Source organism: Oreochromis niloticus, linkage group LG5 (assembly GCF_001858045.2).
Source record: "Oreochromis niloticus isolate F11D_XX linkage group LG5, O_niloticus_UMD_NMBU, whole genome shotgun sequence".
Lineage (NCBI taxonomy): Eukaryota > Metazoa > Chordata > Actinopteri > Cichliformes > Cichlidae > Oreochromis > Oreochromis niloticus.
The window spans coordinates 15,444,532-15,463,219 of NC_031970.2; the positions used below are offsets into that span (position 1 = coordinate 15,444,532).

At 38.2% G+C, this 18,688-nt stretch overlaps 2 protein-coding genes across 2 annotated transcripts; one reads left to right on the forward strand and one right to left on the reverse strand.

Moving 5' to 3' along the window:
• Positions 1 to 515: 515 nt before the first annotated feature.
• LOC100689852 (secretory carrier-associated membrane protein 3-like) lies at positions 516 to 11,517 on the forward strand. Its single transcript, XM_013273236.3, has 8 exons — positions 516 to 647; positions 848 to 928; positions 4,103 to 4,207; positions 7,920 to 8,049; positions 9,274 to 9,439; positions 9,570 to 9,671; positions 10,240 to 10,357; positions 10,816 to 11,517. Exons 1-8 carry the CDS (start codon positions 624 to 626, stop codon positions 11,020 to 11,022), a joined length of 933 nt encoding a protein of 310 aa, XP_013128690.1. The 5' UTR covers positions 516 to 623; the 3' UTR covers positions 11,023 to 11,517.
• Positions 11,518 to 12,083: 566 nt separating this feature from the next.
• Positions 12,084 to 16,717, reverse strand: LOC100712471 (zinc-binding protein A33-like). The gene has a single exon (XM_005453607.4). It carries the CDS (start codon positions 16,374 to 16,376, stop codon positions 14,973 to 14,975), a length of 1,404 nt encoding a protein of 467 aa, XP_005453664.1. The 5' UTR covers positions 16,377 to 16,717; the 3' UTR covers positions 12,084 to 14,972.
• Positions 16,718 to 18,688: the final 1,971 nt, after the last annotated feature.

Below are 18,688 nucleotides of genomic sequence, written 5' to 3' on the forward strand. Positions count from 1 at the left end.
CCCACACATTCCACAGTCAAAGTAACCTGACACAGCTGTGACGGTGTTTAAAGCCTGCCACACACATGCAGCAGCAAAGTTGATGTGAGCTAGCTCAGTACAATGCTTTTCCTTCTTTTTGCACTGTCTCTTTCTTTCTCCCTCTGCCACACTCAACAGGCCCTAAACTTTAGGGATTATTAGAAGCTTAAAACACATTATGAAACAGATGATATGTAAAAGCGAATTTTGCCAAAGTGCTTAAGATACTTTTTTAAATGATCTTTTTTTCTTAAAAAATCTACTACATCATGTGTATTTTTTTTTCATGTTATGTGTCATTTCCATTGCAAATATTAATCACAGTTAAATGAATGACAGTAAAAACTCCAGAGTTGTGATGTTATCAAGTACACTGCCATTCCAATTGTAAAATGATCGTGCGATCGCTGCGTTCTTGAGAATTCCGGATAAGCAAGAACGCAAGTACGGCCACGCCTTTTCTTTTGTTTTGTAATGGTAACAAATGCAGGGATATTTTTTTTCTTATCTTTTTGCTCCAGCGTTGACATCAGTGAGTACACAGTGGCTTCTTCAAGCTAACTGCTAGTAAGATATAAAAATACACAAACTTCCCAGAACCGATGGAGGACCAAAACCCTTTTCAGGTGAGAGATGTTGGACATGAAGCTAACGTCAGGGTAATGGATGGACGTATGGGTGGGCAGCTGGTGTGTTGTTGCTCATGTGACTTATTTTAGGGCCTGCCAGATACTCCTCAGTGTTTTCCCACTTGTAACTCTTATTCATAGTGACCACATGAATAAATAAGGATGCTGAATAACTCTTTCTTTGTCCTGTCTGTTAGGACCCTGCAGTGACTCAACACAACAGCAACATAGGATATACCACACTGGACCTTTACAACCTGGTTCATAATACAACTGACGTGAGCATTATTTGGTTTAACCAGTTTTTTTATTCCTGCTTTTGTTACACAGGACACAGAGATCCAGAGAGCCTGTTTCTCATGCTTCCTGTGTATTTTCTAAGCATCTGGCTTCTGGTTTGCGGCCTGAGTTGGTTCAAATATTTAAGAAAGCATGCTCACACAGATAATCCTGAGCTCTGAGATATTATCTTTAGTAAAGAGCAATTGTTCTTGTGAATAAGTGTTAATTCCAATTCTTTTTGTAAGTTGCTGCAGAGTCACTTTGGTGTCGTCATGCTTTCTGTTTCACTTTTCACTTCACTCTTTTTAACTTTTATAGAATTATGATCTTCAACTAAACTCTCTCTCTCTCTCTCTCTCTCTCTCTCTCTCTCTATATATATATATATATATATGTATATGTATGTATAGATATATATATGTATGTATGTATGTGTATGTATATATACATATACATATATATATATATATATATATATATATATATGTATATGTATATATACATACACATATATATATATGTATATATATATATGTGTATGTATATGTATACATATATATATATATATGTGTGTATATATATATATGTATATATATGTATATGTATATATATATATACACATATATATATACATACACACACATATATATATACATATACACACACACATACATATATATATATAGAGAGAGAGAGAGAGAGAGAGAGATGTGTATATATATGTATATGTATATGTATATATATATATATGTGTGTGTATGTATATATATATGTATGTATATATGTATATGTATATATATATATGTATATATATATGTATATGTACATGTTTATATATATATATATATATATATATATATATATATATAAATATATATATATATATATATATACAGTATATACACAAAGAGAATCTACCAGCTGTAGTCAATCATGATCAGTAATGAGAAGTTGATAGATCTCGGCCCTGTCAAGCTAAAAGAAACCGTTGAATCTTCAGGATCACCTTTTAAAAGATTTAAGTGTATTTTACCCTGTATGGATTAGAGAAAATCCAAAATAATTCAAACTAGCGCACCCAATTCTTGTTTTATAGAGTCATTAAATATGTATGCTGTACAGTCATTCCACCCTGGAAAAAGAACAGTTAAAAAAATTAAAAGCCTTAGAATTTCATGAGATTAATGTGCATGGTAAATGTGTACTTCTTCCTTAACTGTATACAGCAGTCATCCCAAGGGACTTTATACAGTAAACTAAGGACCCCAGAATATTAGAGACAGAACCCAAGTGATCAGGTCATTCTCTATGAGCACGCATATGGTAACTGTGGGGGGGGAAGGGCTCTTTTAACAGGAAGGACCAGGACTGGTTCTCCTGGTTAATCTTTCTTAACCAGCAAAACCAGTTGTATCACTAGGTTTTTGTTGCTAGGAAACACCTTGAGTTCATGTGTACTTCTTGTCTTTCTTTGATACTAGCAAACTCTGCAGCAACAGGAACTAAACTTGGAGTTGTTTATGTAGCATTTGTAGCAGAGCTCACAAGCTGCATACCTTCTCACAACAATATTTACAGTATATTTGTGAACTGCACCATTGTGTAATCCCGTTTTTCCTAAAATGCAGAACAGAGTCATTTCTAACAGAGAGGCATGGCACTCAGAGAATCCTGAATTGAAATCTGTGAAATTTTTGCAACAGTAAAGATGTGGTAGAAGTGGAACTTCACAAGGTGAAAAGGCTTTTAACCCCCAAGCAACCAAGTTGTTCTAGCAATTAAAATATCAGACTCGGGTCATTTATGAGTCAATTATATAATATAGAGTATAATAGCATAATTTTAACATTAATATAGAGATAAACTGGTGATTCTATGACACTTAAATCAGTAATAATCATTTTTTAAACTGTATACTCAATACATTTTTAGACTGAAATAACTGAAGAATGTCAAAATAAGATTCCTAATTATGGGACATTTACAAATAAATTACATTACAATAAAACCTATATTGTTAAATGATGGTAAATAACTTTGCACAAGCTTCCATGACTTTGGTGTTACATTTCCCTCACAGATGGGCCACTTCCTGCTTAATGTCACAAATCCACACATATGAATACACTGCTGGGATCTTTTGAAGTTCATTTAAAAACTCTATTGTGAAGCAAAGTCAGCAGACATTTTAAGCTCTTTTCATCAGATATGGTTTGATTTGTGTGTGTGGGGGGGATGCCTAGAACTACAGGGGTCCAACATATTGTCCTATATACTTGTACTGTGTTTATAAATATACTGCTGTCAATATAACATTTATAGAATTATGATCTGAAATGGCTTAAACCAGAAATCCCAGGCATAGAAGACTGGTAAAAAAAAATCACCTTCTTCATGATACTACAGGTGGTTAAAGTTTGAGGAAATATGGGCAAAATGGAGAGAATACATCACTTTAAATATTCCTCCTTACTTAAACCCAGAGTTATTTTATTATCATATTAATATCATCCATTTCTGTGTATTTAGTTATACACATCTTGTCTGTTAAAATGAATCACCCCAAGTTCTGTTCTGGTACCTTTTGACCTTTTTTCTCCCTAAAATAACAGAAAAAAATAGATAATGTGCTGTAAAAAAAATAAAAATAAATAATAAATACATTTAAAAACAAAATAATGGTTTGACTAACTGACTCTAAATAAAGTAAATTTTGAAAGTAAGGGGTGGATGATGATAATGATAATGGCTTAAACCAGTGGGGCATAAAAGTCAAATGAGTGAAGCCACCATGAGTAGAGAAGGTTATTACTCCACAGGATATAGCTGTGTGTGAGATATGGGATAAAAGGCTTTTCAGAATGAAGAGGTCTAAATGCTGTTACCTGCAGCTTTGTGCTCAGAATTATCTAGAGGGATCAGTTAACAAAAAGTAAGATATTACTTGTGGACATAAATGTGTAATTTTACTTTTTTGTATTGTTTTAAAATGTGTATGATCTGTATATCTTATACATTAATACTTTTAATTAATTAACAATTAATACTTTAATTCATAATTCTTTCATTCACTAACTAAATCCAAGTTCTTTGGAATAATTTTTTGAAGACCACATTTTTTTGTCAGACTGAAGTATGATGTCGGTTTTTCTTTTTTAACCATGCTACAGCCTCCTCCACCATATGAAGCCATTCCTCCATCTGCACCTGTGCAGACCCCAAAGAGCATGACAACGCCTATGGAGTCTCACATATATGGTTCCTACAACTCCCAGGTAAACACTATACAGTAAAGACCCTCTTTACTGTGATTTATATCAGCTTACCATCAGAATGTTCAGGGGAAGCTGGATCTAGAAAAGCAGGAGTGTTTTCATGGCTATTAAAATGAAGCGTTGCACTAATTTCTGCTGTGTATATCTGGGTGCTGAATGCTTAAAAAAAAATCCCAGAAATAATCAGCAGGACAGGACTTCATTTGCATGATTTTTTTAATGCCACCAGCTTTATGGATCCCACCTCAATTTTAGGCAGACCTGCCTGAATTACTCGGTTGAACCAGTAATATACCTAAGCACAACCATTGGAGCACCTTTAGGACCTATATATGTAATTATGCATAATAACTTTGACATAGAGTTCTAATGCCTAATTCACTCTGTGCTAGCCTGTAGTGAATGCTGCTAAGGCAGAGCTGATGAGGAAGTAGGAGGAGCTGGCAAAGAAACCCCAGGAGCTGGAGAGTATAGAGCGGAAGCTTGTGACACACAACCTCGTAGCAGGAGCCTGTAAGAGATAGAGTGGGATGATGGGATGGGGAGTTAAAAGTAGAAGTCAGAGAATTTTAAGCCTTTAGATTTAAAAGATCCTTGTCCAACATTATTTTTTATTTCTTACTGTGTACGTGATTATTGCAATTTTTGAGCACCCACAGCTTCACAAGTAAAAGAAGCCACATTAAAAATTTTTTAGAATCAGCTTTATTGATCAAGTATATACACAGATACAAAGAATTGGGCTCCAGTTTTTTTCATTGCTTTGTGTACTCAACAGAGTTGATAAACAGATAATAACAACATGGATATAACACATTTCCAGACTTATATGTGCAATAGAGCAGAGTACATGATGCTGGATTCATTATGAAATGAAGAAGGGATGGATAACTGGTTACTGTTTATAAAGTACCTGGCAACAACACCAGCTAACCACCATCTGCTTCATAAAAGCACCTAAAGAGCACCTAAGGCAGCTGATAGTAGCTGAAGTTCCCTCTGCACATTAAAAAAAAACGACGAGGGGTGACATTGTGCTGGTGTCAGGATTAAAAAAAGGACATTGCAATGCTGGAGCTTACACTACTCTTCAGAAGAAAGAGTACTTCTTGTAACTGATTGCTTTTTTTGTCAAAGAAATGTTCTAATATCCCCAAAAGTTGATTCTGTTCCTCTGGACATAGTGTTTTCAGTGGGAGAAAAGTGGGAGAAATATAGTCATTCATTGAAATTCTTAAATGTGCTTATGGCTGTGTAATGAAAGGACAACATTGGCGTTTACATGTTCTGTGTAATAGTTTTGGGCATGGATGAAACCGCTTTAGGTCTAAACCAATGTTCCCTCTAATTTTTCATGTGTCTGAGCGAACACACAAACTCCCTGAGCGGTCCCTTGGACAACTGAGCAACAACAGACGTGTGCACTGTGGTCACGCCAGCATCGAATCCATCCAAGTTACATGGTTTATTAAAATAATCAAATTACAGCATTTACAGTTATACAGGTATAGTTACTTCTTCAAAAAAGTAACTGAGTTTTACAAACAACAACGTTTTTTGCAGCTGTTTACCTAAAAATGCAGCCAAGGCGGGGTTTTTTTTTTAAATAAACATTTCAAACTATTTACAGAACAATCAGCTGTTCTGCATGAAATTTGATGCCACACAAAAACATAATTTCTGTCCACTATGAGATAAAGGAGAACAACAGCCTGATACCTGCAGGCCTGACAACAGGAGATGTATCACTCCTGTAACACCTGTAACATTCAGTAGTCGCCTCATTGTTCTGACGCACACAACAAAACTACTGGCTACACTACACACTAACTACACAAGATTTGCGCTAAACGTCGCAAATCTCTCACATCTCAAAACACCGCCGTCACTCCTAAAACTTCCCCCTTCCTAAACAACTAAATGCCATGTCGCCATATAATTTTTTGATTGGTCAACATGGTACATTTTTCCACCAATAGGAAAGAGTGTGGGGGGTGCTCACAGGTGGAGAGTGCTTTCGAGCGTTTTCCTTATAAAACGCAGTTTTTACAGTTTCTTTCCGCAGTAAATATAAACAATGATAGTATTCAGGAAGAAAACCAAACATTGCATATATTTTTATCATAACTCTGGTGTTACGTGGCCTATCAACACAATTTAAAACTGGTATAAAGTCAACACTTTATCCGTCAATTGTTCGTCTGTCCTGCTCACATCTCCAATGGTTGTACACGTTGTCATTAACGTGGCTTCACTCCACATCAGCCATGCCGCTTTGCTAGCTAAAACACCGGTGTCGGCACATAAGGACGCTGTCATAGCCTGTCAACGATTAGCTGCGTATATACGAATGTGAATCGCATTATTGGCTGGACTATGGGATAAGGTGGCATCGTTCTAATCCCATACAGGAGCAGCCAGTCACTTACTGACTAACACTGGAAAACAGAATTGTTAAAGTATTAATGTTAATTTCAATTCAGGTTAGATTTTTTTTCTGTGCGCAGAGACCGTGCCAGCAGTACGCAATTGCGCACGCGCGCAGCTTAGTGGGAACATTGGTCTAAACACAGAGGAGTCTGGATCACAGAGGAACTCTTTGTTGCCTGTTCAGTGATGAAAATGCGCTAAGTATGAACCTGAAGTTCATACTTACCGGCTATTTTGTCATGATGTGACCATAAATAAAGCACAGGTCTCGCAAAAACAAGTACAAACATCCTGTAATATAAATATCATAAGGTTTAATGGACTTGCATGAATCAAATCAAATTTATTTCTGTAGCACATTTAAAAGCAACAGAGGTGACCAAAGTGCTTCACAATTAGTTAAGAACAAGAGAAAACAATATAAAAACAAATACAGATAAATGAGATGAGGCGATGAAAAAGTATTAACATAAAACCAAAACAAACATAACAAACATAAAACAAGCCTGGTGATACTCAAACTGAACTTGAATTAAAAACCACGTAAAAAGTGAGTTTTAAGATGCAATTTGAAAGAATGTATAGACTCTGAAGTGCGAATATCATCTGGCACGTTATTCCAGAGTCAAGGCGCTGCAACTGCGAAGGCCTGATCTCCTTCTATGCTTCAATCAAGACCTCGGTTGTACTCAGATCATCTGGCTAGACGATCTCAGTGCTCTTTGGGGTTATATATGTTTAGGAGTTTTCTTAAATAACTGGCTGCCACACCATTTAAAACTTTGAAAGTAAGTAAAAGAATCTTAAAATCAATGCGACAATTGACAGGGAACCAGCGTAAACTTGCTAAAACTGGAGGGATGTTGTAGTGGTGAATTTCTGTCCCAAGCTTTGAAAAAATAGTTCTTCCACTTCTTAATGTGAGCTGTCCAGATTTATTTCTGACTTGTACATACAAACAAACGATGTCACGGTCAAAAAACCATTTGCTGCTACAGCGCACATTTCCATTGCCGTCCTGGCTCATTCTAACCTGCTGCCACACATGCGCTCTGATGTTTTCTTACCCGACACAAATTAAACACGCAGCATATATTCTCTAACAACATATTATACAAAATCAAACATGTAACATAATAATTGAAACAGTATCAAAAATATTTCTCTATAGATTGGCTCTAACAGATGTGTTCATACATTCTAACACCTGTTAAACGAATAGGAAATGAACTGATGACATCCCAGTGACACCAAAGTGTTTTTTGACTTTATTCTTCTTCAGCCCGGGAGAATAACTGCCCCCTCCCCGCCTTCCTTCAGCTCTGTGGGTCCCTGTTTCTATCAGGACATCAATGTGGAGATCAGCCAGCAGTTCCAGCGCACGGTCACCATTATGTACTACTTCTGGTTGTGTGAGTTCCTGCAACTTTTAACAGTTTACTATTAATTTGCACATTCTGTGTCAAAATTTAACATTGTTATGAAGGGTTTTTTTAGCTAAAGGGAATTTTGTTTGTTAAAATACTCATATGTTAACACTTAAGACTTCCTAGTTAGAGACAGTGAACACTGATTCGTGCATGCGTAACTTTTCCTGCACTGTCTGGCACAAGAGATTGAATGTTTGCACAAAGACTCGCACTTCACTGTTAGATCAAAGACTTGGGGACACTGACATGGGGCATCTCCAAAACAACCGATCCAGCTGGTTAAGCTTGCAGAAGTTCTCGCTGACTCCTTCAAAGAGAAATTGTAGAATTTCTCCACACCTTGTCTCTTAGATTAGGCCAGGGGAAAAAAATGTAAGAGGAGCCTTTAATATTTCCTTGATACTGACACTTGACACTGATTTTGAAAGTGAGAGAGAAAGCAAATGTTGCTAAATAGAAGAAGGGAAACAAAACAGAAACAAGTTCTAGTTTTGTTCTTTTACAGTTTTAAATGGCTAAAGCAGAGATGTCAAACATAAGGCCTGGAGGCCAGAATTGGCCTTGCAAAAATTCCAATTTGGACCACTGAATGGCTTTGGAAAACATGATGGAGGGCATAAATATTGGACTTCTAACTGTATTTTGTGAAGTTTCACAGAGGGGATTTTAGAGGGGACTGTTTGCTTTGAGACCGGAAGGATATACTGCCTGGTATCAGCTGCCAAAGGACAGCACAAGTACCATATTTGGCATATTCCTGCCATCTGTCAATACAGCCATCCATTTCTTAAGAGCTGATGCAATTCAGCTGACTGAGCTGTCACAGGGTGTATCCAGTAAAAACAGCCTGTAACTGCTTGTGTGATTAATAATTATAATTTAGATTTTTGCAGAATTATCAGATTTTGAGGACACCTGAACCTGTAAAACTGTGAAAGTGTTATTAAGATTACATTGTGCAGTTTCTGTGTGAAAATGCAAAGAACAAGAGATTTAAAAACAGTGTAGAGCTTTTTTAATAACGGCCTGCCACACTCTGAAATCTTGACCAGGCAGCAGACGACAACAGTACCTGTGAAAAATGGCATCATATTGCATCAGCCAGAGTCAAAAGGGAGAAGGATGGGTTTGGTTTTGATCCCTAACGTCAGGCTGCAGTTCTTTTCCTTTTTATTCATAGTCTCTTTGTTGCTTATCTACGTCCAGTCTGCACAGGCACGCTGTTTTTCAACCTGATCTCTTCCGTGGTCCTGTTCTGCATCATCTCGTCCAGTGATGCTCGCTCTGGTCTGTACCTCTCCGTGCTGTGGGTCGGACTTTTCCCTCCCTGCTCCTTTTTCTGCTGGTATCGACCTGTGTACAAAGCCTTCAGGTGTGTACCTCCGTCTTGGTGAAGAATTTCAGAGTTGTTTTCCTTTTTGGTTTTTGCTCAATACAAAAAAATGTCTGAGTTGTTAGTTACTGTGCAGACAGATCAGTAATTATATTGTTCCCTCTTCTAGGAATGACAGCTCCTTCAACTTCTTTGCTTTCTTCTTCATTTTCTTTGCCCAAGTAGTTGTTTTTGTCATCATGAGCATCGGCATCCCTGGCTGGGGGTTCAGGTAAGGTACCTAAACAAATATCTCTTTGTTATCCCAGCTAAAAACTAGCTGGCGAGTGGTTGCTGGCAGTCAGTAGGTCAAACTGATAGAAAAGCAACTATTGAGTTAAAACCCAAAAGTATATGGCTCAGTTAAAGTCTAAACAATACTAGAAATCCTGCTCATTTGGAAGCATTAAGACTTGGATCTTATTTTTAACTATAGAGAAAGGTAGTCCAATTATATTGGCTAATGAACTAATACAAAATTCTTTCTAAATCTTTTGAGCAATGTGATTCCTACATTCCTGCACTTTGTTCATTCTAGGTGCATTGCTTGTTGTCTGTATCATGTATTTATAGTTGTTGTAAGCCATAAAAATGAATCGAATGAGTTGAAAAAAGGCTTATTTTCTTCAAACGTCTTGAATTTGGTGGTGACAATAAGTGCATATTTAATACCTGCTTTACATATTGTTTTATCAATACCTATTCAATTTTAGGGACAAATGAGGATACTATTTTAAACCTCTATTTTCACAGTATGTGTTCTTGTATGTTTGATCTTTGTGTGTTTCTCTGTCCTTCAGTGGTTGGATTGTGAGCATTTCAGCTCTGAGCTACAGCCTCATTCCCAGTGTGATCATGATGATCAGTGCCATTCTCTTTACTGCAGAAATCGTTATGGGGGTCGTCATGCTGAAAAGGGTACATTTGTTCACATTTTTAGGTCCCATAAAGAACTCTAAATCAGGCTGTTATTTTTATCAGCAGATTTTCAGATAGTCTTACAACTTCAGGATTTGAAATCCAGACAGTGACACTAAAACACTGAAAATGTCACAGCGTTTCTCTGTCTGAATTTCCGATTCAAACTAAATAAACTGATATGGATTATGCTTGTAAAGCCAAAAATTAAGTGGGTCATATTTGATTAGGAAAGGTCTAGAACAAGAACAAAATTGTCCAAGCTTCAAGTAAACACAGTCCTCTCACCACGTAGTCCAGGTCGTCCATCTACCGCGAAGCATTTAGTAGATAAAGAGCCTGAAGAATAGCCACAATATCAGGTTGTGGGTATCGTTTTCACCCTCACAGCGTGCATAATAAGATGATGAATTGCAATTGTATCAGGTGTCAGTGTACTCTTGTCTTTCCCATTCCAGATCCACAATCTGTACAAGCAAACCAATGGCAGCTTTCAGAAGGCCCAGGCTGAGTTGGCCACTGCAGTCATGTCCAATCATGCTGTACGCCAGGCTGTAAACCAGGCTGTATGCCAGGCTGTAAACCAGGCTGTAAACCAGGCTGTACACCAGGCTATTGCCAGCACCTCTGCTAGTGTTGCCCAGGGGGCCTCCACCGCTCCTTGATAGAGCCAGCAAGAACAGCGGCTCCCAGCACATTCCCCACCCACCCCCACCCATCTATCGCTACTCAGGTTGAACATGACATATATGTCACTTAGATAACTTAGAAATGTTCATTTTCGGTTTATTTTAGTGTTTGGTTGAGATTATTAAAGTTAAGCTTCATAACTGAACCATTTTATTTCATTTTAGAGTCTTACTTGGAGAGCTGTCAGTATATTTTAAACTGAATATTTCACCTGTCATATCCCCTGATGTAATATGTGCTGTTCTTATTTAAACAGCTGACTTTCAATTAAATCCAACATTAAAAATGTTTAAATTCAGGAGGAAACTTTTTCACCAGGAGCAAAAGCAGCATGTTAATACGTGGAGATCCTGAAGCCTGCTCCAAAAATGATCAGATTATATTTTAAACATTTGTTCAACTCTCTTCCAAACCCCAGCAGCTGTCTGTTGCAAGTTTTGAGTGTATACTAAAATAAAAATAAAAGAGTTCTAACATCTCACCTGTTTGTTTTTATTCAGGCATACATGTATACTATTTTTATTTATAGCGAGAATAAGCGTGTTTCAGTCATAGTAATTGTGTTTAACTGTATGAAGCTTATTAGACATTATGAAACAGATGATATGTAAAAGCGAATTTTGCCAACGTGCTTGATACTTTTTAAATGATCTTTGCTTTCTTAAAAAAATAGATTAGATTCAACAAGAATTAATTTCCAGATGAGTCCTATTCATGATGGTAGAAATGGATGACACTGGCTCTCTTATAAAGTGTAGTTTTGAGACTGACTGCATCAGTAAGAGTTAACGATATGCAGTTAAATGTGCTCAAATATACAAATGAAAGGAAGCGATTAGCGTTTAAAGTATTTCTTATATTTTGAAAGGAAAAGGGGAAATGTTTGAAAAGCAACTGAGTAAAGAAGGAAAATATGAAGAACAAAACACAAAAATTCACAAAAACATTTGAATTTTTAAATGTTGATCGGATGTATAAAAAAAAGTATTTAAAAAACAGATATGTGGTGCAAAAATAACTACAGAAAACAACCAAGACACTTTTAATGTTTATTCTTAAGCATTTTGAAAAAAACTTTTTTTCACACACACCCTCCAATTGTATAACATTCAAAAAGTGCAAATCAAACGCCGCACATGTAAACTCACTTTTCTGTACATTTTCCCATTTCTTGTTAAAGTTAAAATCAGCCAATCACATGACAGCAAGTCAATACATGTAAGCGTTTTATCGTGTAGACACAGGTCAAGACTACCTTCTGAAGTTCAAGTCAAGCGTCAGAATAACCTCTAGCAGATCGTTACGTGGAGAAACAAGTGTGCTGATCCACACAGGTGTACACTGTTCATAGACACAAACTACACCTTTCTTGGCTGCTGTTTCAAAGCACATTGTGTGCAGTCGGTGCTGCGTGCTGCACAACATCATTCAATATTTAGTATTTACTGTTATTTGCTGTTAGCTATTAATGCGATGGTTTTGTGTTTATTATGTCGCTCTCTTTTTTTGCTTGTTTTCTCTTTTTTCCTTTTTTTTTCTCTCAACAGGTGATCCAGGAGATTTATGTCCTTTATATATTTTTAAGTGTCCTTTCTCACTGTCCCTCTTCCCCTCTGTTTTTCTTTTCCTTCTTCTTTCTTTCTCCCTTTCCTATCCCCCAGCCATGTCTGTCCCATCTGTGAGAACTGAAAAAAGCATCAAAATAGGAAACAAAGGTGATTTAAGGCAGGTTAATTTCAGAAACTGCATATATGCTGGGAATTTCCCACACAACCATCCCTGATATTTACAGAGAATGGTCCAAATAAAGAGAAAATGTCCAGTGAGCAGGAGTAAAACTGCCTCGTCAATGTCAGAGGTCAAAGGAGAACCGAGAGCAGTTTGCATGATGCTGTCACGTTAATATGGACAAAACAAAGTATCAGTAAGGTGTACCTATTTAAGTGTCAGTTGACTGCAATAAAGTCTCAGTGACAATCAAGGCTTTAAATGAAAATGAAAAAGTCTACAGCCTCCCCATGTGGTCATTTTATGAAATAGCACCAGACAAGCTGGAAACGATGCACTTACTCTATAAGTGTATAAAGCCAAACCCATGCTAGTTTTTCAAGCTGACTTGGTTATATTGAGCTATTTTTCAGAACATGTATGATATGTAAAAACAAGCCAGTTATGTTGAAATGTTATTCTTTAATTTAGCAGTGTTGTGATTTCTATTTCAGTTTATTAATTTGATCTCCTATAGGCTTATTAGTGCAGCCCTCCACAATGTTTTGAATGTGACCATTTGGGGAAATGAATTAACTCCTTTAGTTTAAGTAAAACTCTGGTTTGTTTTCCCTTTTGTTTGTTTGTGCAGATGTGAACATGATAATCTCACTGCACCAAGACCATTTGGAGGAGAGTTGTTTATGTTTGATCCAATCGAACTACCAGGTTTACTCTGTAAGTCTGAATTAAACATCCTCTTGTAGTGTGGTATGCTTCATATTCTGGGAGGTGGCAGAGCAGTATGGATGTGCAGAATGCACAGACTGTACCAACTAGCAATAAAATAAACAGAGGCCTCACATGTAATCCACCGGGCCAGGGCTCTTTTTCCAGGAAGCAGCTCAAAGACTGTTCAACATGTTTCCTGAAATAGGGCCCAGAACACCACATAATCCTGTGTTTGTTGCTTCTGTCCCAGACACATCAGAAACAGCCAATAAGCGGACTGAACGTGCCACAAAATTTATACAGACACTTTTCGGTTCAGTTGGTTGTCCAGCTGGACTTTTCTGTAAAACCAAACACAGGTCTGTCACATAATTAAATGATACACACATTTGTGCTGTGTATGGGGCACACAGATGAGACAACAGTGAGTTCTGGGTGTTTTAACATGTTGTATAGTTTCTACAAGTACAAACAACTTGTGTATGGCACACATCATTAAAAAAGTGTATTCTAACAAAATTATCTGAACTAAAGTAATAAAAAGTACATTTAACTTTAAGTAGAGTAGTTTTACTTCAGTATGCTACATTATTGCCTTTTTTCAGGTTAATTGTTAACACTGTTGTTGAAACCGTGCTGTAGTAAATGATGTCTTTATATCTATGTGTCTCTATCACCCTAACATAGACCTTATATAGAACTTTTATATTCTAGCTAAGCACCCAAAGTACTTTCTACAACTTGCCCCATTTACCCATTCTTGGGTAGTATCCATACAGTTTGGAATAACCAGGGATTGAACCACTAACCTAGAAAATAGTAGTTAACCGGCACTACCTCCTGAGCTACAGCCACCCGACATCACAAGAGAAACTGAGTTGACAATGTTAACTTGAAAATGACAAACCTTAAGCAAACGTTACTTTTTCTGAAATGTGGGTTGTAGAGAGAGGATCAGAACCGAGTTATAAAAACAAGAAAAAGTGCATATGTCTACATTAGCATAATGTTAGCCTTGCATTTGAATTCCAGCATATCTTGCTTCACAGAGTTTTTCTTCTTTTCAATACTGTTATTGGATGTACTAGCTTTCAGATATACCACTGTTTACACCGCATTAATTCAAAATGAACCTGACATAATTGTTGATGGCAATACACCCCATTCATTTATTGCTGTAGGATAAATCAGCTATTATCCTTCTTAAGTAGGTAAATAAGTACTTTGAACATGATTGAAACTCAGGCAGCATTTCCCACTTCTTGATTTCTGGGGGGTGAAGTCTACAGATTTTACAGCATGCAAACATTAGTAACATTAAAACCACTTACGGGTGGTGAGAATACCATTAATCTTCTCATTTCGTTGCAGTTTTCTGCTGAGAAACCTTAAGTTCTGGGTCATGTGTGTGATACTTTGACACATTACCTTGGTGTCAGTCCATGCACAGAAGGACAATGCATCTGCTTATCAAACACACCAAACTTTAACTGAGATAATCTCTTGTTACAGAAATTTTGTCTGGCAATATCTTCAGTGGGATTTCGTTTAAAGTACCTATGCATGGAAACAGCTTGTCAGTGCAAGAGTGTGTGAAACTCTGTAAGTGTGAGCCAGTATCAGGATCAAAGAATGACAGCTTTCCTCTGTTCCAGTCCAGATGAACTCTGATCCTCTGCAGCTTCTTCTTTACTCGGAGAGCAGACGGTGGGGCTCCCAGTATGCGTGTGCTGTATTTACCATTGTAGAACTCGATTTGCCAGAATCCTGATTTTACCCGCTCCCTTTTCTGGATGGATTCGGCTGCCACTCCAACAAACCAGGCTGTGTTGTCTCCCACTTCAACATCCCAGCTGTGGGTCCCTGAGTTAAAGCCCTCCCAGCCGCGGACGGAACGATGATAGTCAGTCCTCTCTGGGTTTTCGGGAAGCTTCTGTCGCTCTCCGTGACTTACACTTGTCAAATCTTCAGAGAGGATAAATTCTGGGTTGGCAGTGTTTGGATCCAGAATCACAGGAGAGTAGGAGACCATTTTCTTCATTTTGTTCCAGATGTTGAAGGTCAGGTTGCCCAGGTGTTTAGCCACATCTATCAAAGCTCCTGTGGCCAGCTCTGGATCATCCAGTAGGGGCTGCTGTTGGACTAACTCCACTGCATCGTTGTAGTTCTGCAGGAATGAGACGTCTTCGGCTTTTAGCTCCTCCTCCGTGGCTCTAATCGTTTCTGAAAGAGCTGCTATCTCTCTGATCAGACCTTCAATCTTCTCCTGTATTGTCTTAAACTTCTGCTCCTCTTCCTCCCTCAGTGCAGTGATCCTGGCCTCCTCTTCCTCTTGTAGAAACTGGTGCATCCTCTTGAAATGCTCTTTAATCTGTCTCTCTGTGTGGCGAGCCTGGACCTTAATGTGTTCTGCTGTTTTATCACACTTTTCTTTAATTTGTTCAAATACTTTCAGTTTCTCATGTAAAGGCTTCAGGAATTTCTGGAGCCCCTTTTTTTGCTCCTGTGCAAATTCTTGGATGGGTCTAAACCTGTGGTTGGTATGCATTTTTGAGTCTCTGCAGATAAGACACACCGGCAGCTGATGGTCCAGACAAAAGAGTTTGAATTTTTCTGAGTGCAGGCAACAGAGAGCCTCTGACACCGCAGAAACCCTCTGATCTCTCTCCATTTGGAATGCCTTACACGCCTTTGCTAATGCCAGGTTTCGAGTTGGGTCACTCCTCGATGATTTCCTTTTACAAAGAGGGCACTCATGTACTGTTTTATCACCCCACCATGTCTGCAGACAGCTTTTACAGAAGCTGTGGCTACAGGAGAGGACAACAGGATCTTTAAAAATATCCAAGCAGACAGTACAGGAGAGATCCTCCTCAGACTGGAAAGCCATTATCTCACTGAAGCTGAAAACACACCAGGCAGAAAGCACAATGGGACAGCAGTCATTCGTGGCTAATCTTACTCCTCCAGAAAGTTCCCGGAAGATCCCAGTCTCTCGTTTTTCCTTCTTAGAATCACAGATGGGATAGCAATTTAAAGTTGCAGTACTCACAGTATTTGCTGCTGTTGCTTTCCCCCCTCAGGAAGTTGTGTTTCTGATCTGAATGAGATAATCGTTCTCTCCCTCTCAGGGCGTGTCTCTTTCTCCCTACTGGATGAGCAACAACGGTTTCCCGGTATTTCTTAGGTGACGTTTTTCCAGGTAATGTGTGTCAGACATTAAGCCACTATGTCAGGGCACAGCACCTTAAATATAGTTTCTGTATTAGACAAGACCAACAAAAAAAGCTCCTCCCCTTTTTGGTAATGACTAAAATAGAAGTAGGTCGGTTAGGCACTTATTTCTGCTGCATTCAGGTAAGGTAGGAAATGTAGCACCAACTTATAGTTTTATGCAATTCCAGGGATATTTGAAGAGAAAGACAAAGTATTTTTAACTGATAATAGGAGAATTCTGCAAACATGTGGTAGAAGTATAACTGCCAAAAAAAGAAGAGAAAATGAGCTGACGCCTGTGCTTTGAAGCAGGATTCCTTGTTACGCAGGTAACTTCAGTGTTAACCCTGGCTTTTCTGTACTATGAAGGTGGTTCACTTCTTACCATTGTAGAACACCACTGTAACTTGTGCTGTTGCTCTGGACCAGATTAGGTTTCACATTAGAGGTCAGCAGATATGAAATCACTGCGTATTTACCAATCAATTCTCCAGAAAATAGTGTCACCCTTCCTGAAGTTCTTTCAGACTTTTGTGGGGAGGGTAAGAGGGTTTAAAGTTTTTTGTAGCCTTTAAAGTTTTTGCATTTCCCTGATAAGCATCAGTAATGAAGATAGATTCTTGAATCAAGGAATAAATGTGCATCTATTTTTTTTGTTGGCAGCAAACAATTTTACAACAGTTTTATTTTTCTGTAAACATTAGTCTGGCCTCATATCAAATTTGCACACAGATTAAGCCTATGTTTGAATTCAGTTACATATTTACTGTCAAACCTTAAACTGCATGAGTCTGCAGCTGAGAGAATAAAACATGCTAGTTTAAGACTGGCTCCTCTTCTAGCGCTCTGCTTCACTGGGTTTATGATTCGTGGCGTACTACCTGGGATGTGCATATTTGCACTCAAGGAATAGGGCCACAAATTAATCTGTCCTCATGTGTTTCATTGATGCCTCTAAAGCTTTTGATCGAGCGAACCACAGAAAACTTCTTGATAAATTGAAGCAACAGGGAGTTCCTCGATACATTGTGAGGATTCTGTCTTGCTTGTACACTCATTAGAAGATGCAGGTTAAATGGGGAAGCAGTATTTCTGCCCCCTTTGGTGTTAGCAATGGTGTCAGACAGGGTGGGATTTTATCTCCAATTTTATTTAATTTATATGTTGATGATTTGTCCATACAGCTGAGAATGATGAATGATGATGATGACATATACAGACAACGTTGTAAGCTCTATGTGCAGGCAAATATTATTGCACGCAAATTCCGCTTTTGTTCACTTCCAGTTAAAGTGGCTTTGTTTAAAGCATTTTGCACACCGCTATATACTGCCTTCCTACAAACAATGTAGCAAGCAAAACCTGCATGCTGCAACTTCACACCCGTTCAGATTTGCACACTGTTAGACCTCTGCCTTACCACCACATATTTCAAATACAACGAGGGTTTTTGCAGACAAAAACATGGCTGTGCCATGGGCTCCCCTGTGTCACCTGTTGTAGCCAACCTTTACATGGAAGAAGTGGAAAGAAAGGCTCTTAGCTCTTTTAAAGGGAGAGTACCCAGCCACTGGTACAGATATGTAGACGACACCTGGGTCAAAATCAAAACACAAGAAGTGGAATCCTTCACTGCGCACATTAACGCCGCGGATAAAAACATAAGTTCACCAGGGAAGGCACAAAGGACAGCTGCTTGCCTTTCCTGGACTGCGCTGTGCACATTGAAGAGAATGGCAACCTCAACATCGAAGTTTACCGGAAGCCCACACACACGGACCAGTACCTCCGCTTTGACTCCCATCACCCTCTGGAACACAAACTTGGAGTAATTAGGACCCTACACCACCGGGCAGAACATGTTCCCTCTAAGCCTGAAGGGATAAAGAAGGAACACACACATGTAAAGGAAGTACTCAAAACATGTGGGTATCCTAACTGGGCATTTATAAAGTCAGCAAAGAGGCACAGAAAAGAAGATCAGAC

What these genes read in the sequence shown, in the direction of transcription:
- LOC100712471 (XM_005453607.4), bottom strand. Translation starts at nt 16,376, where the DNA reads ATGGCTTTCCAGTCTGAGGAGGATCTCTCCTGTACTGTCTGCTTGGAT.
- LOC100689852 (XM_013273236.3), top strand. Translation starts at nt 624, where the DNA reads ATGGAGGACCAAAACCCTTTTCAG. An exon ending in CCTGTGTACAAAGCCTTCAG is followed by an intron (nt 9,440 to 9,569) that starts GTGTGTACCTCC and finishes TCCCTCTTCTAG; the next exon opens with GAATGACAGCTCCTTCAACT. An exon ending in GGGTCGTCATGCTGAAAAGG is followed by an intron (nt 10,358 to 10,815) that starts GTACATTTGTTC and finishes TTCCCATTCCAG; the next exon opens with ATCCACAATCTGTACAAGCA.